The 21,969-nt window shown below is 43.1% G+C and overlaps 1 protein-coding gene across 1 annotated transcript; it reads right to left on the bottom strand.

The window, feature by feature from the left end:
• Positions 1–1,457: 1,457 nt before the first annotated feature.
• On the bottom strand, positions 1,458–21,671 carry ptger3 (prostaglandin E receptor 3 (subtype EP3)). The gene is made up of 2 exons (XM_068038060.1): positions 20,823–21,671; positions 1,458–1,760 (listed from the first exon to the last, which is right to left on the bottom strand). The coding sequence occupies exons 1-2, from the start codon at positions 21,669–21,671 to the stop codon at positions 1,458–1,460; spliced, it is 1,152 nt and encodes a 383-aa protein (XP_067894161.1).
• Positions 21,672–21,969: the final 298 nt, after the last annotated feature.

The following is a 21,969-nucleotide window of genomic DNA, read 5'->3' as shown; positions in this document are numbered from 1 at the left end:
GAAACATTCCAAGGTGCACAATGTTTCCTTCAGTTATTTTGACTCCACTTTTCTTCTTTCCCCTTCCAAAAGTGTGATTCACGATGGCTGCTGTTCCATGAGTGGCAGAAGCCCTCTCTTACCTTCCCCAGGTGGCAATATCTTGAATATGAGATAATAAACTCAGGAAGACTATTTAACAATGGAGAAGTGGGGACTGGGGAGACATCATAGCCAATAATGATCAAGGAGCAGTAATCCTGACTGATGGCCTAGCTTCAGAACAAGAAAGCCAATGATGGTGTTCTACTGCTAGTCCATGTAAATCAAGTAAATCAGGTAAACTGGAGACCAACCCCGGGACATTCCCATGCATTTAGAAACTGAGCCATCTTCTCTATACTCTCATTTTCTTGTTGGTGTCTTTTTCATATTTCATCTTTTTCGTTAGGTTTTCAGTTGGAACAAAAAGTACCTTGAAATTCTAGAAACATTGAGTCTTACAGTACAGAAGACCATTCAGTCCATCGTGCCTATGCTGACTCTTTGAAAGCATTATCCAATTAGTTCAAATTCCCCTGCTCTTTCCCCCAAACCCTGCAAAGTGTTTTTTTTCAATTATATATCCAATTCCTTTTTGAGAGTTATAACTGAATCTGCTTCCACCTCCCTTTCAGACATCCATCATAACAACTCAAAACTCACTGCAAATATTATTTTTCTCATTTCCTTTCTGGTACTTTTACCAATGTTCTTATTTGGAACTGCATGCAAATTCTAGAAAAATATGTAGACCACAATCAGGGATGCCACAAGGCATATCATGATATATTGCAAATAAACGATCTCTCCCCATGGTTAAATGCCAATTTAAATTTTTTGGGAAATTTGTTCCAGTTGATCATCTTTCCACGGATAGGTTGCTTCATGGCGTTATGTAAATCTCCATTATATACTGCCTTCCTCTTAATTCCAAATTGCTTCATTTGAACCATCTGAAAGTGTTAGTTGCAACTTCAGTGTGTGTCTGATACTGTAAGGGCAGAAACAATGAAAGAGCTGCAAGGTTACACCTGTATACTTGGGCCTTCTCTCTGCTAAGTGGAACTATTGGGAGTCTTACCTTTGTAGCTTCTTAAGGTGTTCCATCTCTTCTGCATCTGTTCCCAGGTCATGCATGGTGCTCTACACAGTGTTGAGCCTGGTTGCCACTTCCTGCCAGTATGTTGCACTACCCTTGAGAGGCAAACAGCAAAGCTGCTCCTTGCCAGCCATCAAATATAGTGTAAATTAAACAATCTCTAATGAATATCAAGTAACTTATAGATTTACTAAATCAGCAGCTCAGATAAAACAAATGAACGAAAACCATAACAATATTTGTAAGAGTTGCTTCATATGCACATTTCACACTGAAAGACAGCCGAGAACAATGGGTACTCTCACCCTATAATCAACCAGATCATAGTTTATCTCATTTATGTTATTTGCTGTTGCAAATGAGCCCTTGCTTCTACTGTTACAGGAATCTCCTTGAACCCCTCTACCGAACAATTAGTGACAGCATTGGCTACCTGACACACCTTCCTTAATAGGATTTCTCGGAACAGTAAATAAACCCAGGGGTCAAGGATCTGATTTAAAGATGCCAGTCTAATGGCTGTGAGGAGGAAATTACAATCAGCTTGCAGCCCATTGTTTGGGGACGGTGGCTTGTCTGGAGGAGATGTGTAGCAGTGATCTGAAGAACTTTCAGTGTAGATCATTTTTGACATCAGTACCTGGGAAAGACATGATTAGAAGACTTCAGTACTAAGCAAAAAAACAAAGCAATTTGTAATATAATTGTGTCCAAATCTACACCTACTTTTTCCAATGTTCTCTGCTTACCCCTCCTGTGACGCATGAAGGAGGTGAAGATCTCTGAGCATCAGCAGCCCTTTCCTAAGTGAACCCTGTCCATGTATTTGCATGACCTAGCCTTAGGAGCTGTAGGAGTTCCACTTTTGCCCTAACTACTAATGATACATTTTGAGGTTGGGAGCTGGAGGGGGAAAGCATCTGAAAATCTTCGAAGCAGCTTAAACTCACCTAGCCAAAAGCAAGGTGTCTGAAAGAGAAAAAATATTACATGGGCCACTTTCTTCTGAGATTGGGGTTAAGGCATATCACTGATCTACTGGAGCAAAGGAAACCTTTCTTCCTAACCAGCTGAGAAGCAATTGATCTGGGAGTACTTCATGCTGACACAATATGGTAATTTTAGGAAACTGCATTTTCAGTAGGGAGCCTCAACCATTGGGAATGCATATCAGGAATTCAGACATATATCCCATAATTAATTTCAATGGACAGAAGATGGAGGGGTACACGCCACAATTCCCACAATGTGCCGCCAGTGGAGGAAGCTTCACATTAGGTCGTTATTTCATAAAATTACTCATTTCTTTCCACCGTTCACAATATTCCAAGAAGATTATGGAGGGGAGAAAATATTCAGCCCATATTAGTTTGCTAATCTAGAAGCACCCTACAGTTCCCTCACTGCGGTATCTAATTGTTTCTGAAACATATCCAGGGTTTTTACCTACTCCACTCCACTCCACTGGGAAGTTTATTCCAAGTGTTAAGAACATAAGAACTAGTAGCAGGAGTAGGCAATTCAGCCCCTCGAGCCTGCTCTGCCATTCAATACGATTGTGGCTGATCTCATCTCAGCCTCAACTGCACTTTCTTGCCTGTTCTCCATAACCCTTCAACCCATTACAAATTAAAAATTTGTCTATCTCCTCCTTAAATTTACTCAATGTCCCAGCATCCACTGCACTCTGGGGTAGTGAATTCCACAGACTCATGACCCTTTGAGAGAAAGAATTTCTCCTCATCTCTGTTTTAAATCTGCTACCCCTTATCCTAAAACTATGACCTCTCATTCTAGATTGTCCCACAAGAGGAAACATCCTCTCTCGTCTACTTTGTCAATTCCCTTAATCATCTTATATGCTTCAATTAGATCTCCTCTCATTCTTCTAAATTCTAGAGAGTAAAGGCCAAAACTGCTGAATCTCTCTTCACAAGCCAAACCCCTCATCTCTGGAATCAATCTAATGAACTTCCTCTGAACTGTCTCCAATACAACTACATCCCTCCTCAAGTAAGGGGACCAAAACTGTATGTAATACTCCAGGTGCGGTCTCACTAATGCCTTGTACAGCTGCAGCAACACTTCCCTACTTTTATACTCTATTCCTTTAGCAATAAATGCCAAAATTCCATTTGCCTTCCTTATTACCTACTGTACCTGCATACTAGTTTTCTGCGATTCATGCACAAGGACACCCAGACCCTTCTGCACCGAAGCACTCTGACGTTTCTCTCCATTTAGATAATAATTTGCCTTTCTATTCTTCCGACCAAATGGATAACCTCACATTTATCCACGTTAAATTCCATCTGCCAAACTTTGACCCATTCACCTAACCTATCCATATCCATTTGTAAATTTCTTATTTATATTGCAACTTACTATCCCATCTAATTTAGTGTCATCTGCAAGTTTGGCTATAGTACCTTCTATCCCTGCATCCAAGTCATTAATATAGATTGTAAATAGTTGGGGCTGGAGGACCGAACCCTGTGGCATCCCACTAGTTACATCTTGCCAACAAGAAAAGACCCTTTTCTGTTTCTTTTCTGTTGGTTAGCCAATCCTTTATCCAAGCTAATAAATTGCCCCTAACCCCATGTGATCTTATCTTGTGTATTAACCTTTTGTGCGGCACCTTATCAAATGCCTTCTGGAAGTCCAGATATACTACATCTACAGGATCCCCATTATCCACTTTGCTTGTTACATCTTCGAAGAACTCTAGCAAATTAGTCAAACATGCTTTACCCTTCATAATACCATGCTGAGTCTAATGGATTGCGTTTTGACTTTCTAAATGTCCTGTTATTACTTCCTTAATAATGGATTCTAACAATTTCCCAATGACAGATGTTAAACAAAGACAGATGTTTCCTACTTTCCGCCTCCCTTCCTTTTTGAATAAGGGCATTATATTAGCATTTTTCCAATCCACTGGAACCTTTCTCGCATCCAGGGAATTTTGGAATATTATAACCAATGGATCCACTATCTCCACTGCCACTTCCTTTAAGACCCTAGGATGTAGGCCATCAGCTCTGGGTACTTGTCTGCCTTCAATCCCAATAGTTTGCTCAGTTCTTTTTCCTAGTGATGATGGTTGTTCTAAGTTCCTCCCTTTCTATAACCTCTGCATTACCTGTTACTATTGGGATGGTACTAGTATCCTCCACCGTGAAAACTGAGGCAAAATACTGATTTAGTGTCTCCGCCATTTTTGTGTTCCCCTCTATTAACTCCCCAGTCTCATCCTCCTAGGGACCAACATTCACTTTTGCTACTGTCCTCCCTTTTATATATTTACCGAAGCTTTTGCTATCCGTTTTTATATTCTGCGCTCGTTTTTTTTCATAATTTACCTTTGCTCTTTTTATTACTTTTTTGGTAATGCTTTGTTGATGTTTAAAAGTTTCCCAATCTTCCAGCCTGCTACTGGCCTTTGCAATATGAAATGCCTTAGTTGTTGTCTTTATGTTAACCTTAATTTCCTTGCTTAGCCATGGATGTTTTTTCCCCCTCTAACAATCTTTCTTCCTCTCTGGAATATATTTTAATTGGGAGGAATTGAATATCTCCTTAAACATCTGCCACTGCTCATCAACTGTCCTACCTTTTAGTCTTCCTGTCCAGTCCACTAGTGCCAAATCTGTCCTTGTGCCTATATAATTACCTTTGTTTAACTCCAGAACGCTTGTGTGGGACTCCAGTTTCTCACCCTCAAACTAAACTTGAAATTCTAGCATGCTATCATCTCTCTTCCCTAGAGGATCCTTAACAATGAGATCATTAATTAATCCCACCTCATTACACAATACCAAATCTGGAATAGCCTGCTCCCTGGTTGGTTCCCCAACATATGGCTCCAAAACACAATCACAATCAATCCTGACAGACCCCTCATGATTTTGAACACCTCTATCAAATCTCCTCTTAATTTTCTCTTCTCCAAAGAGAACAGCCCCAACTTCTCCAACCTATCCACGTAACTGAAGTTCCTCATCCCTGGGAACATTCTTGTGAAGCTTTTCTGTATCCTCTCTAATGACTTAACATCCTTCCTAAAGGGTGATGCTCAAAACTGGACACAATACCCGAGTTGAGGCTGAATCAGTGTTTTATACAGGCTTATCATAACTTCCTTGTGCTTGTTTTCAATGCCCCTATTTATAAAGCCCAGGACCTCATATGTTTTGTTAACCATTTTCTCAACATGCCCTGCAAACTTTTATGATCTATGCACATATACCCCCGGTCCCTCTGCTCCTGCAGCCCCTTTAGAATTGTACCCTTTAATTTATATTGTCTCTCCTCATACTTCCTACCAAAATAAATCATTTCACACTTTTCTACATTAAATTTCATCTGTCGCTTGTCCGCCCATTCCACCAGCCTGTCTATATCCTCTTGAAGTTTATCACTATCCTCCTCCCAGTTCACAATACTTCAAAGTTTTGTGTCATCTGTAAATTTTGAAATTGTGCTCTGTACTCTCAAGTCTAGGTTATTAATATATTTCAAGACAAGCAGGGGTCTAGAGAGAACCCCACTATATACCTTCCTCCAGTCCGAGAAACAACTGTTCACAACTACACTCTGTTTCCTGTCACTCAGCCAATTTTGTATGCATGCTGTTATTGCCCCTTTTTTCTTATGGGCTGTAACTTTGCTGACAAGCCTGTTATGTAGCACTTTATCAAATGCATTTTGGAAGACCATGAACACACCACATTAACCACATCACCCTCATCGACCCTCTTTGTTACATCATCAAAAAACTCAAGCAAGTTTGTTAAACATGATTTGCTTTTAACAAATCTGTGCTGGCTTTCCTTAATTAATCCACATTTGGCCAAGTGATTATTAATATTGGCCCAAATTATCATTTCTAAAAGCTTTCACAAAGTTCCCAAAATCAGATATTATTTCAATGAAATTGAGCAGGTTGGTTGGCCATGCTCTTCCCTTTTTGAATTCTCATGGACAACTGTATGCTTGGCTATTATTGTACAGATGCGTGTTTACCCCTGTCAATAGATTCCATTATTTTACCTTAGTCTCTTTTTGAATTCTGAGATAATTACCATCTATCCCCAGTAATTTATTTGTTTTGAGCCCTTTTACTCTGACGAGGAAATGTATTCCATTTTCTAGAGTGGCTATACCTTGCATTTTTGGATGGAAATCATTCAAAAATAAACAATATAAAATTAACCAAAAAATAAAAGTAACAAACAATATAAAAGGACTTCAGTAATATTCTAACATTTACTGTAAAGTGTAACAAGTATACCCTCCAGCAGGCTCTTAGACACAATAACTGAGGAAGATTCAATTTTTCTTGAGCAAATGGGCAAAAAAACAGTATCCAGAAAAGACTTATTGTGTAATTGCTGATTCATAGCTAGGGAAAAGGGCTTTCAGCTATGCATTTTAAATAAATAAATACATGAAACAAGGAGCCATAAATCCTCTCGAGCTCTAATTGGGCTAATAAAAAATCAAGAAAATGTAATATGTTTGTTTGTTAATCAAAACATAATTCACCAGAGCCACAAGAAATGAAAGGACCATGTATGCATTCTCTACAAAACTGATGACATTTTTTTCCTTCCATTTATGATAACAGGTGATTGAAAACATTGCGGGCTGTATTTTACCAGCCCCTCAACGCTGCAGATCGTGGTGCGGGGGCCGGTAAAATTCAGCAGGGAGAGGCCTGCCTTGACCCGCGACATCGAGAAGGGCCCGCCGCAAATTACCGGTGGCAGGGGGACCTCAGTGTGGCCCCCTGCCACACAGCGGCAGCACCCCAATTAGAATATGTTAAACGATACTTACCTCTGCAGATTATGCAGCCCGCCGCTTCTCCATGGATACCTCCGGATTTTTCGCTGAACGGGTGGCCGTCACATGCTGTCCCATTCATGATTAGAAAAGCCAGCGCGTCCTCAGAGGCAGAGGTTGTCGCCAGCGAAGGTAAGTTCTGCGATTCAGGGGTCTCACTCTGCATTCTTAAAGGAAGGAGGGAGGGGAGATATTCAGGGGTCTCACTGCAGACTGGAAGGGAGGAGGGAAGGGGTCTGGGATTACTGGAGGGAAAGCTCTGCAGGCATGAAGGGAGGTACTGTGTACCCTCCCACCATAAACAATGTATCCTCTGCGTTTGTTTGTGTTTGTGAAGGAGCAATGGCACTCTAGTCACCCTGTGTGTGGGGAGGGTGCCAGAAAGGGGAGGGGCATTAAGGCTATATGGATGGTGGGGGCAATCGATTTAGCTGGTAGGATCTTGATGTGGTCATGCTGTGCCACTCAGTGTTGGCCAAGATGGGCAATGCCATGGCACACCACATAGTCGATCCGTGAAAGCAACTGATGTATCCATCAACACCAATCCCTGCCCTGTTAGGAACCTTCGAATACGTGAAGGGTTCAACTTTATTTATCACATGGAAATAGATATGGCTCATCCTACATTGTGTGATCCTCTACTCCTGAGGATCTGTATGCGCCAGAGGCAAAATCAATAGGCAGATGCGATCCACGTAGAGGCCTCTGGTCGTGAGCAGCAGCCCCAAGGGGAGCTCACCATTAATCGTCTTCACAAAGGAGGACACGAATATCAGACCAGAAATGTTGGGGAACACAGGGCTTAGTGAGAGAGAGGAACTGAAGGAAATCAGTATTAGTAGAGAAATGGTGTTGGGGAAGTTGATGGGATTGAAGGCCAATAAATCCCTAGGGCCTGATGGCATGCATCCCAGAGTACTTAAGGAAGTGGCCCAAGAAATAGTGGATGCATTGGTGGTCATCTTCCAAGATTCTATAGACTCTGGAACGGTTCCTACAGATTGGCATGTAGCTAATGTAACCCCACTATTTAAAAAGGGAGGTAGAGAGAAAGCAGGGAATTATAGACCAGTCAGCTTGACATCGGTAGTGGGGAAAATTCTAGAGTCCATTATGAAAGATTTTATAGCAGAGCACTTAGAGAACAGTGGTAGAATTGGACAGAGTCAGCATGAATTTACGATAGGGAAATCATGCTTGACAAATCTACTAGAATTCTTCGAGGATGTAACTAATAGAGTTGATGAGGGGGAGCCAGTGGATGTGGTTTATTTGGACTTTCAGAAAGCTTTCAACCAAGTCCCACATAAGAGATTAGCGTGTAAAAGTAAAGCGCATGGGATTGGGGGTAGTATATTGCAATGGATAGGAAATTGGTTGGTGGACAGGAAACAAAGAGTAGGGATAAATGGGTCTTTTTCCGAATGGCAGGCAGTGACTATTGGGGTATCACAGGGATCGGTGCTAGGACCCCAGTTATTCACAATATATATTAATGATTTAGATGAGGGAACTAAATGTAATATCTCCAAATTTGCAGATGATACAAAACTGGGTGGGAGGGTGAGTTGTGAGTAGGATGCAGGGAGGCTTCAGGGTGATTTGGCCAAGTTGAGTGAGTGGGCTAATGCATGGCAGATGCAGTATAATGTGGATAAATGTGAGGTTACCCACTTTCGTAGCAAAAACAGGAAGGCAGATTATTATCTGAACGGCTATAAACTGAGAGAGGGGAATATGCAATGAGACCTGGGTGTTCTCGTACATCAGTTGCTGAAGATAAGCATGCAGGTCCAACAGGCGGTAAAAAAGGCAAGTGGTATATTGACCTTCATAGCAAGAGGATTCAAGTACAGGAGCAGGGATGTCTTGCTGCAATTATACAGGGCCTTGGTGAGGCCACACCTGGAATATTGTGTGAAGTTTTGGTCTCCTTATCTGAGGAAGGATGTTCTTGCTATAGAGGGAGTGCAGCGAAGGTTTACCAGACTGATTCCAGGGATGGCAGGACTGACGTATGAGGAGAGATTGAGTCGGTTAGGATTATATTCGCTGGAGTACAGAAGAGTGAGGGGGGATCTCATAGAAACCTATAAAATTCTAACAGGACTTGACAGGGTAGATGCAGGAAGGATGTTCCCGATGGTGGGGGAGTCCAGAACCGGGGTCATAGTCTAAGGATATGGGGTAAACCTTTCAGGACTGAGATGAGGAGAAATTTCTTCACCCAGAGAGTGGCGAGCCTGTGGAATTCGCTACCATAGAAAGCAGTTGAGGCCAAAACATTGTATGCTTTCAAGAAGGAGTTAGATATAGCTCTTAGGTCTAAAGGGATCAAAGGGTAGGGGGCAAAAGAGGGAACAGGTTACTGAGTTGGATGATCAACTATGATCATAATGAATGGCAGAGCAGGCTCGAAGGGCCGAATGGCCTACTCCTGCTCCTATTTTCTATGGTTCTATGTTTCTATTACAATTGCTGTGCATCCAGGCCCCACATGACATGCAATCGGATGTCAGAGAACCAGTGTCAGAGGAGACTTTGCATGGAGAGAGGGTGGTGACACATTTCTGTTCCCTGCTCAAAGATGACCTGCAGCCCATGGGCTTCGGTTGACATCCTCTGCCTTTAGTCCTCATAGTGGCAGCAGTTCTCAAGCTTGATGCCTATGCAGTTTTTCAGGGGCCCACCAGATACCTTTGTGGGGTCACACATTCAGCAATGCACCCCTGTATCAGGGAGGTCACCAACGCCCTGCACCGGAGGGCCAGTATGTTCGCTTCAGGATGGACTCTCACGGCCAGGCCCAGAGGTCCATTGGTTTTGGCACTATTACTGGAGAACCATAGGTTGTAAAGTTCATAGACCGCACTCATGTGGCCATCAGGCCTCCCGCCTGGCTACCACCTGCAAAGGTCACCATTAAAGGAATCCTCTCAATCAAGGTGAAGCTGGTATGTGATCACCGCAGATGCTTCATGCAATTCTGTGACTGCTTCTCAGGCAGCTGCCATGACACCTGAGACCTGCACCAGTCCCAGCTGCCACCGCTGTTCACTGAACTGGCTCAGATGGAGAGGTGGCATCTTGGAGATAAGGGCTATCAGTTGCAGACATGACTCCTGACACCAGTGAGAGACACCACCACTGCTGCAGAGGAGAGATACAACACCAGCCACTGAGCTACAAGAGCCACCATTGAGCAGGAGATTGGCATGCTGAAAGAGCGCTTCCAACGCCTGGATGGATAGGGTGATGCCCTGTACTACGGGCCGAAAAGGCCAGCTCCTTTCTTTGCTGCTCTGCCCAACTATGCACCAATAGGGGCCAAGCCTGGCATGATGAGGAGAGATGTCAACAGGATTCCTCCTCGGACTATGAGGACTCTGAAGATCTACAACTTGAAAGACGCATGGGAGGGCATGCAGGGCTAGCAGTGAGCTAGGGATGTACGGCAGTGGCTTATGAGACAAAGGCTGTCTGCTCCATAGGAACCGACATGAGCTCTGCAAGCCACACATCACCCTCGCTCACCTGCTGTGCACAGTCCACATCTGCAGCATCTCTGTGTAAACCATTAGATGCAGCAGCTGACTGAGCCAATGTCCATGTCACTGCATCCGTGGTGATGCTCATGAGTAATGGTGGCATGGCAATGATGTTATTGCATACGTTGGCTCTCCTGAAGGGCCAACAGTGCAAAGGTATTTGACATTGGCGCTACATGCTGGCACACATCATTCAAACAGAGAAAAGGACACACATGTTGGTGAGGAACATTTAGTGAAACATGTATTTACATTGCTGTGACACCCGTGCATTCCCATTTGTGTCAGTGTGTTCTCTGTAAATGGAGAGGTTGCCCCTTCTTGGTGCAACCTCTGCACTAGCAGCCTGACTGGAGGAAGGCTGCTGATCTGATTGCCCTTTGGCTGTGGATGACTTTGGCGCACATACCCTGTGCACATGAGGTCTCGCAGGCCCCAGCTGGCTGGAGGAGTGCTCATTCATCCCCTTCCAGCTTTGGACCCTTTGTTGGCGGATGGCCCCACGGCTATTCACCTCCTCTGCTATCTCAAGCCAGACTGCCTTATTCAGGCGGGAGGGCCTTACCATCACTGATGAAAACGATGTCCCACCTTGCCTACGCAGCCTGGAGGAGAGTGAGCAAGGAGGCATTTCTGAACTGTGGGGCACCCTGTAGCACCCCTCTGCCATCCTCGGCTTTTGGTGTGGTCCTTTAAATGCAAAGGCGACTCCACCACGTAACAGCTCTAACTTCCGGCTGCAAGGTTTGTCTTGCACATGTTTGAAAACTAATACAGGACGAGTGAGGAAATCTGTGCTGTTGTCATGGTTTTTCAACTATTACACGTCGACACATGTTCACGAAACTTTGCTTCTGCAGCAGCTGATCATATTTATTGGTGTAATATTTGTAGTTGGCAATGCAGCTAGAATATGAACATATTTTCCTGTTTTTTAAACAAAGATCGTATAATTGCAGTTACATGTATTTTCACATAAGTTAGCAGAGAAATGAATACAGATTCCAAATGCATATTCGTCTGCAGCTTTTCGCAGTCAGATAATTAGATGCTCATAGTAGGTAATTATTCTTCAATTATGGTTTTATTTCTATTGTGTATTTGCCTTTTACGGTATATTTAAGTTTCACGTCATGGAATATTCAAAACTAAGATTATTCACCCGGGCGCAGCAGGCCTGCAAGAAGGAATGTTACAGTTGAGTGGAAGAAGAGGATCGCAACTTCACAGGACACTGGGACACAGCAGGGTAAGTATGTGACAGCAAAGCAGAAAGTGCTGGGGAAGCTCAGCAGGTCAGGCAGCATCTGTGGAGAAAGAAGCAGGACTAACTTTCAGCTCTGTGAACTTGGTCAAGTTAACTCTGCTTCTCTCTCCACAGATGCTGCCAGACTTGCTGAGTTTCTCCAGCACTTTCTGCTTTGCTGCCAGATTGACAGCTTTTCACCACATATATATCAATGGCTTGGATGAAGAAATGGGGGGGCTAAAAACTTGTTTGTGTAGCGCCACTTCAAAGTCATGCTATGTAGACTATGTTAATTCCTCGAGGGCAGACAGCGCCGCAGGCCATTACCTGAGCAACCCATGCGGGTTTCTTCAATGAGGAATGCCTTATGTATCATAAGAACATAAGAAATTGGAACAGGAGTAGATCATAAGGCCCATCGAGTATGGTCTGCCATTCAATACTATCATGGCTGATCTTCGGCTTCAACCAAACTTTGCCACTTGATCCCCATATTCCTTGATTCCTTAAGAGACCAAAAATCTGTCGATCTCAGCCTTAAATATATTCAATGATGGATCATCCACAGTCCTATGAGGTAGAGAATTCCAAAGATTCACAACACTTTGAGTGAAGAAGTTTCTCCTCATCTCAGTCCTAAATGATCGTCCCCTTACCCTGAGATTATTTCTCCATGTTTTAGATTCCCCAGCTAGGGGAGAGAACCTCTCGGTGTCTACCCTGTCAAGCAGACCATCCAGGTAGTGGCCGGCAGCGCTGTCCATCCCTGGGAATCAACATAGTCTATGTAGCACTGCTTTGAAGTGGCGCTACACAAATAAACTTTTAGCCCAGAGAGTTGTATGTCAAGATTTACAGATGGCACTATGGTGGGACAGTAAGTAGTGTAAATGGCATTAGGCTACAAAGGGACATTAAACAAACTAAATGAGTTAATAAAACTGTGATAGGTTGAGTTCAATGTGCGGAAGTATGAAGTCATTCTCTTTGAATCTGAGAAGAGCAAATCAGAATCGATTCTTAAAAGATAAGAAATTAGGACCTGTAGAAAAGCATTGGGACTTAGGTGTCCATGTACACAGTTCACTAAAAAGCATAGGCACAAAAAGTACTCAAAAAAGTTTGGAATTCAAAAGTGAGGAAGTTGTGCAGAGTATTAGTCAGACCCCTTCTGGAGTACTGCCTTCAACTTTGGGTACCGCACCTCAGGAAATAAATATTAACCTTGGAACGGGTACAGGAAAGATTTACCTGAATGATACCAGGGCTAAAAAGGTTATTTTGAAGGCAGGTTGCAAAAACTTGGCTTATGACTTATATTCCCTTGAATATAGAAGATTGAGAGGTGATTTAACTGTAGTGTTTAAAATGATAAGATTCAATACTGTTGAGCCATTTAGGAGTGAAATCAGGAAGCACTTTTTCCACACAAATAACAAACAGAACAAAGAATAAAGAACAGTACAGCACAGGAACAGGCCATTCGGCCCTCCAAGCCTGCGCCGATCTTGATGCCTGCCTAAACTAACACCTTCTGCACTTCCGTTGCCCATATCCCTCTATTCCCTTCCTATTCATGTATTTGTCAAGATGTCTCTTAAACGTCGCTATCGTATCTGCTTCCACCACCTCCCCTGGCAGCAAGTTCCAGGCACTCACCACCCTCTGTGTAAAAAACTTGCCTCGCACACCCCCTCTAAACTTTGCCCCTCGCACCTTAAACCTATGTCCCCTAGTAACTGACTCTTCCACCCTGGGAAAAAGCTTCTGACTATCCACTCTGTCCATGCCACTCATAACTTTGTAAACCTCTATCATGTCGCCCCTCCACCTCCGTCGTTCCAGTGAAAACAATCCGAGTTTTTCCAACCTCTCCTCATAGCTAATGCCCTCCAGACCAGGCAACATCCTGGTAAACCTCCTCTGTACCCTCTTCAAAGCCTCCACGTCCTTCTGGTAGTTTGGCGACTAGAATTGCATGCAATATTCTAAGTGTGGCCTAACTAAGGTTCTGTACAGCTGCAACATGACTTGCCAGTTTTTATACTTTATGCCCCGACCGATGAAGGCAAGCATGCCGTATGCCTTCTTGACTACCTTATCCACCTGCGTTGCCACTTTCAGTGACCTGTGGACCTGTACGCCCAGATCTCTCTGCCTGTCAATACTCCTAAGGGTTCTGCCATTTACTGTATACCTCCCACCTGCATTAGACCTTCCAAAATGCATTACCTCACATTTGTCCAGATTAAACTCCATCTGCCATTTTTCCGCCCAAGTCTCCAACCGATCTATATCCTGCTGTATCCTCTGACAATCCTCATCATTATCCGCAACTCCACCAACCTTTGTGATGTCCGCAAACTTACTAATCAGACCAGCTACATTTTCCTCCAAATCATTTATATATACTACAAACAGCAAAGGTCCCAGCACTGATCCCTGCGGAATACCACTAGTCACATTCCTCCATTCAGAAAAACACCCATCCACTGATACCCTCTGTCTTCTATGACCGAGCCAGTTCTGTATCCATCTTGCCAGCTCACCTCTGATCCCGTGTGACTTCACCTTTTGCACCAGTCTGCCATGCGGGACCTTGTCAAAGGCTTTACTAAAGTCCATATAGATAACATCCACTGCCCTTCCTTCACCAATCATCTTCGTCACTTCCTCAAAAAACTCAATCAAATTAGTAAGGCATGACCTTCCCTTCACAAAACCATGCTGTCTCTCGCTAATAAGTTTGTTTGTTTCCAAATGGGAGTAAATCCTGTCCTGAATAATCCTCTTGAATAGTTGCCCTACCACTGACGTAAGGCTCACCGGCCTATAATTTCCTGGATTATCCTTGCCACTCTTCTTAAACAAAGGCACAACATTGGCTATTCTCCAGTCCTCTGGGACCTCACCTGTAGCCAATGAGGATGCAAAGATTTCTGTCAAGGCCCCAGCAATTTCTTCCCTTGCCTCCCTCAGTATTCTGGGGTAGATCCCATCAGGCCCTGGGGACTTATCTACCTTAATGCTTTGCAAGACACCCAACACATCCTCCTTTTTGATAATGAGATGACTGAGACTATCTGCACTCGCTTCCCTCGGCTCATCATCCACCAAGTCCTTCTCTTTGGTGAATACTGATGCAAAGTACTCATTTAGCACCTCGCCCATTTCCTCTGGCTCCACACATAGATTCCCATCTCTGTCCTTGAGTGGGCCAACCCTTTCCCTAGTTACCCTCTTGCTCTTTATATATGTATAAAAAGCCTTGGGATTTTCCTTAATCCTGTTTGCCAATGACTTTTCATGACCCCTTTTAGCCCTCCTAACTCCTTGCTTAAGTTACTTGCTTAAATGGCAGTGGAAATCTGTAACTCTCTCCTGCAAAAGGCTGTGGATATTGAGTTAATTTAACTTTTCAAAACTCAGATTGATATGTTTTTCTTATGTAAGGGTAGCAATGGATGTACAGCAAAGGCAGGCAAATAGAATGTATTTACCGATAAGCCTAATAGAATGGTAGAACAGGTTCTGGGCCTGAATGGCTTACTCCTATTTCTGTGTTCCATTTTGTCATTTCTTTTTTCTCTTTTTCTTTACTATTTCTCTATTCTAGCTTTAACCATTTTCAAATTTAGTTTTACTCTCTTGGTAACTAGCATAACACTATTTTATCTGCTGTTTGTAACTTCAAGATTATATTTTTCTTCTGCTTTCCTGTACTCCGTTTTTTTTTCAAAAAGTGCACATTGATCACCAAAAAAATTTAAAGATTTTTCAGATTAGTGCATTGGTATTCACTTAATATTTTGATATCAATGAGGTACTCCAGCAATCTATAGATTCAGTCAGTAATTGAATGGCTGAACTCTTCACTATAATTTTTGAACAATGCTTTTGGAATCATACCTATAATATAGGAACAGGAGTAGACCATTCAGTCCCTCAAGCCTGATATAGATACAGATCAGCAATTCAGTGAGATCATGGCTGATTTGTATCTTAACTCCATCCACCCACCTTTGCACCAGATCTTTCTATACCCTTGTCTAGCAAAAATCTGTTGATATCAGGTGGCTCTGATTCCAAGGTCATGTCCCCTTGTCCTGGACTCCCCCACCAGCAGAAAAAGAATTCTCTCCATCTATCCTATCAAATCTTTTCAAAATTCTAAAAACCTCAATCAAATCAACCCCTTAGCCTTCTATATTCCCAGAATACTGTCCCAATGTATGTAAGCGCTCCTGAAATTTAATCCTTGAAGCCCTGGTAACATTATGTTGAATTTGTGCTGCACTCCTTCTAAGGCTAATACATCCTTTCTCGGGTGCAATGCCTAGAACTGTACATAGTACTTTAAATGTGGTCCAACCAGAGTTGTGTATAGCTATAGCAAAACTTCATCCCCTTTATATTCTAGCCCACTAGATATGCAGGTTTAGATTCCATTTCCCCTTTAAATAATTTTTGTATCTGACCATTACTTACTGACCTGCTCAGTATTTCCAGCATTTTCTGTTTTTATTTCAAATTTCCAGCATCTGTATTTTTTTCCTTTGTCTTTTAGACTAACTTGGTAGTACATGTTCTAATAAAATAATCATGACTACATATATAAATAACACACACACATATGTCCTGGTATGAAAGTGCCAAATAAAAGTAAATTATGGTTACAGTTACAAAGAAATCCATAGTATTTACAGCACAGAAACAGACTATTTGGCCCATCAGGTTCATGCTGGTGTTGCTGCTCAACATGAGCCTCCTCTTATATGAACATAAGTACATACAAATTAGGAGCAGGAGTAAGCGACTCGGCCCTTCGAGCCTGCTCCGCCATTCAATAAATTCCTGGCTGAACTGATTACTCAACTCTGTCTTAAATGGGCAATCCCCTATTTTTAAACAGTGACCTGTAGTTCTAGATTCGTCCACTAGGGGAAACATCCTTTCCACATCCACCCTGTCAAAACCTTTCAGGATCTTTTATGTTTCAATCAAGTCAACTCTTATTCTTCTAAACTCCAGCGGATACAAGTCTAGCCTGTCCAATTTTTCCTCATGAGACAGCCCACCCATCCCAGGTATTAGTCCAGTAAACTTTCTCTGTACTGCCTCCAATGCATTTACATCCTTCCTTAAATAAGAAGACCAATACTGTACACAGTACTCCAGATGTGGTCTCACCAATGCCCTGTATAACTGAAGCATAACCTCCCTACTTTTGTATTCAATTCACCTCGCAATAAATGATAACATTCTATTAGCTTTCCTAATTACGTGCTGTACCTACATACTAACCTTTTGTGATTCATGCACTAGGACACCCAGATCCCTCTGCATCTGAGAGCTCTGCAATCTCTCACCATTTAGATAATATGCTTCTTTTTTATTCTTCCTGTCAAAGTGGACAATTTCCCACTTTCCCACATTATACTCCATTTGCCAGGTCTATGCACACTGACTTAAACTATGTATATCCCTTTGTAGCCCCCTAATGTCTTCTTCACAAGTTACTTTCCTATCTATCTTTGTGTCATCAGCAAAATTAGCAAGCATACTTTCGGTCCCGTCATCCAAGTTATTTCTATAAATTGTAAAAAGTTGAGGCCCCAGCACAGCTCCCTGTGGCACAGCACTCGTTGCATCTTTCCAACCAGAAAATGACCCATTTATGCCTACTCTTCCTGTTAGCTAGCCAATCTTCTATCCATGCCAATATGTTACCCCCTATACCATGAGCTTTGATTTTCTGCAATAATCTTTGATGTGGTACTTTATCAAAAGCCTTCTGGAAATCTAATTGCAATACATCCACCAGTTCCCCTCTATCCACAGCACATGTGACTCCCTCAAATAACTCCAATAAATTGGTTAAACATGATTTCCCTTTCACAAAACCATGTTTTATTTATTTTTTTATTTTTATTTATTTTATTTATTTAGAGATACAGCACTGAAACAGGCCCTTTGGCCCACCAAGTCTGTGCCGACCATCAACCACCCATTTATACTAATCCTACATTAATCCCATTACCCTCTTACATCCCCACCTTCCCTCAATTCCCCTACCACCTACCTAGACTAGGGGCAATTTATAATGGCCAATTTACCGATCAACCTGCAAGTCTTTGGCTGTGGGAGGAAACCGGAGCACCCAGCGAAAACCCACACGGTCACAGGGAGACTGTTGACTTTGCCTGAGTACCTTGAATTTTTCTAAATGCCCTGCTACATAGTCTTTAATAACAGCTTCTAACATTTTCCCTAAGACAGATGTTAAGCTTGTAGTTTCCTGCTTTCTGTCTCCCTCCTTTTTGAATAAAGAAGTTACATTCATTATTTTCCAATCTAATGGAACCTTACCAGAATCTAAGGAATTTTGGAAAATTAAAACCAATGCATCAACCATCTCACTAGCCATTTCTTTTAACACCCTAGGATGAAGTCCATCAGGACCCAGGGACTTGTCAGCCTGCAGCTCCAACAATTTGTTCTGTACCACTATCCTGGTGATTGTAATTTTCTTCCCTCCCTTCCATTTCCTGACTTACACCTAATACTGGGATGTTACTTGTATCCTAAATAGTGAAGACTGATGCAAAATATCTGTTCAATTCATCTGCCATCTCCTTATTATCCATTATTCATTCCCCAGACTCACTTTCTATAGGACCAAGACTTACTTTGTTAACTTTTCTTTCTTAAGTATTTATATAAACTCTTACTATCTGTTTCTAGCTAACTTTCTCTCTTACTCTAATTTTACCTTCCTTATCAGTCTTTTAGTCATTCTCTCACCCCTCTTAATCTAACTTTATCATCAATACTTTCCGTGATTATCTAGCTTTCCCTTAAATACATCTATGCTATTTGTCTCAACTACTCCTTGTGGTAGTGAGTCCCACATTCTAACCACTCTCTGAGTAAAGAGGTACCTCCTGAATACCCAATTGGATTTATTGGTGACTATTTTATAATCATAGCCCCTAGTTTTGGCCTCCCACACAAATGGAAACATAGAGCTGAATTTTGTAGGCGCACCGCACATCACGGTGTGCGCATTGAGCTCAGTGGCCTTCAGGAAGCGCCGCCGCTGAGCCCCTGCGATATTTTGCACGGGGACTCATTTAAATGGAGGCGGAGGAGCGGCCACCCCCGATGACATAGAGGAGGCGGCCGCTCCGTCCCCGGCAATGACATCCGGCACCACCGCACAGGTGCCGTTGCCATTTTTGAAGGGCTTCAGGCCCTTTGGATTCATTAAAAGTTTTAAAGTGGTAGAATGGTTAAAAATGCAGATTTATTCACATTTTCAATTCCCTGTCCCACACCCCAAATAAGTAATAAATGTGTAATTGGCCCTCTCCCCCACCAAAACAAGCTTTATTCAGGTTCTGAACTTTCCCCCCAAACTTAATAACATTTGACACTCAACCCCTTCCCATCCTCCTCACAACCAATAGAAAAAGTTTGCCCTGCTCCACCCCCACCCTGATCATTTCACTTCTCCCCCCTCCCCACCAGTGTCTCGCCTCAGAACTCCATTTGGAGTTCCGAAGGTGCACGAGTTGTGGCCAACGGCCGTAAAATCGGTGTGGGACGGCCGCCGGGACCAGGCATTTGTTTTTAATTAATTTTAATAGTTAAATGACGACAGCGGTGGTGGGTGGGCGTACTGAGGCTTCGCCGCTACTGGTAAAATGCGGCGGGGCCTCCTTGGTGACTGGCTGCTCCTGCAAATATTTTACGACCCCCCGCCACGTTCCCCGACGTCGAGGGGCTGGTAAAATTTATCCCATAGTCTCTGAGTACCCTATCAACCCTGAATAATCATAAGACTTCTATCAGATCACCACTTTTCTCTTTTCTAGAGAAAAGAGCCCCAGCCTGTTTAATCTTTCCTGATAGATATAACTTCTCAATTCTGGTATACCAGAAACAATTCTGGTCTAATTGTTTGGGCTAAGCCAAGTGTTGAATGGGTGTTTAATCGAATTTTAGGGGCTGTAAACATCAAAATGACAAATGATAAAAATGGAAGAGAAATTACTCTCTTGTGTATTTATCGATGTATGTATATAGGTCCTTACATTTACAAAGCTAACTTGCTATCAGGTCAACATTTTATTTTCGGCTGTTTAATTTGGGTAGAGCCTCCCGCCCAATTGATGAATGAGTCTCGGGTATCATAGGTGCCCTGATGAAGCAGAATCCGTTCATGTAGCTCTTATATCGCAGCAAATAACGCTTCATTTGAACAAACTCCACGGCCAATACAGCAAGGCACTGCGTGAGGAACTGAAGTGCAACATAGCTTATTATTCTTTAAAGTTACAAGGGAATGACTTCAAACTGGAAAATGTTTCCTTCCAGCTTAAGACCATAGCATATAAAAAGGCATTTTGTCACTGAATTATTTTTAAATCCTTAAACCAAGAAGTAAAATTACTGCCGTTATCGCTGTAAACGGTAATTCAGAATGTATATAGTATAATGTCTTAAATTCCATATATTGACGAGATGATTTTTGCGTTAGCTCGTGTAACAGACTGCAGCCAGAGGTGTCTGTAACTTAAACGTACACCTCTGTTACTGACAGCACAGAGAAACTTGGCGAAATGTTACTAGATTATCAGCGGGGGCTAGAGATGCACGGGGAATACGAGGAAGGATTTTTAAAGCAGCGAGTGGACTTGGGAACCAGGGTGGCGGAAGCGGAGACAATGAATGATTTCATAAAGAGATTGAATGGGCACTTGAGGAAAATAAACTTGTAGGACTATGGGGATATAGCGGAGGAATGCGACTGACTGACTGGAATGCTCCATCGACAGCCGGCATGGACTCGATGGGCCGAATGGCCTCCTACCGTGCCGTAAGTGGCCGATTTCGTATTCCCTCACACATGTCCCACGTTATTCCCACCAGAAAAAAAAAACTGCTCTGTGGAACCACTGCCCTCTGGATTTCGAGGTACTTTAAACACAATTCGTTCTATCCTTTAGTCACTAAAAATTAAATTTACTGAAAATGTCTATTTACTTACCAGGAGAGGGGACCAGCAAACACAGAGCACGCACATGATCCCCATCAGCTGGAGTAGTGTTTCCACTGTGATCCTTTCCCATTGCTTGTTGGAGTTGGACAGCTTCTTCTTGCAGCGAACCACCAGTCCGTGGATAGTTGCAACATTGCAGCCCAATGTGACCAGCAAGGAGGTGATACCCAACACGGTGAAGGTCGAAGCAAAAATGGTGTTGCCCAAGATATGGTTACCAGTGTTGATAAAGCACCAAGTACCCGGCCATTGCAAAGTGTACCTCCCAACCCCAACAATGGGCAACAAGGCGAAGATCACCCCGCCGACCCAGACAGAAAGCACCAGCAGTTTGGTGAGCCTGGTTGTCATATGGTTGGAGTAGTATTGGGGAGCGTGGATAGCTAACGTCCTTTCAACCGCCATAGCACTGGCCAAAAACAAGGGGCAGAGGCCAAATGTAGTCATGCAGACCCCAAAGAAGGCGCACAAGTTGCCGGATGGGTCCACTCTGCTCCACTGCCTGTTGCTCAGATAGACTGAAATAACGACCGGGCTAATGAGCAGTTTGCCAGTCAGGTCGGTCAGAGCCAGAGCTCCAATAATCAGCAGGAAGGACTTCTTCCTCTTGTTTTCCTTCTTCTGATATGACCTGTATACCAGCAGCAAGGCGAGAGAGTTGCTCACAATGCCGGTGATCATCATGATGACTGGGAAGACCACAGACACGGACACACATTGTGTCCTCGAGGACTTGTTGCTGGGCTGTCCGGAGCTGGAGTTGATGCCGTCCCACATGCTCTCCTCCGCCGACTGGTTCCACTGGCCGACCTGAGAGTGCAAACAAACCGAGTCCATCACCTTATGGTGCTGCTCAATGTCGGAGATCTTTTACCAATCTGTTGTATTCCGCTTGACGACCTGCTGGTTTGGAAACTGGGGCTTCCACAACCAATTGTCTTCGCTTCAGAGTTATAGCCGTAGGTAGGCGTGTTCTCTAAGACTGCCAAGCTCGTCACTTTGATCGATCAGAAAAGAGCAGAGGATTTTTTGATGAAGAGGAAGAGGAATGAATCAACTATAACTGACAAATCATTTCAAGTAACATGTTATATTAGCAGCCGGCAGTGCTCCTTAGTGATGATACCTGTATCCA

Source organism: Heterodontus francisci, chromosome 8, assembly GCF_036365525.1.
Source record: "Heterodontus francisci isolate sHetFra1 chromosome 8, sHetFra1.hap1, whole genome shotgun sequence".
In the NCBI taxonomy this organism is placed as follows: Eukaryota; Metazoa; Chordata; class Chondrichthyes; order Heterodontiformes; family Heterodontidae; genus Heterodontus; species Heterodontus francisci.
The sequence above is the reverse complement of the archived record's forward strand: the minus strand, read 5'-3'. Positions and strand labels throughout refer to the sequence as shown.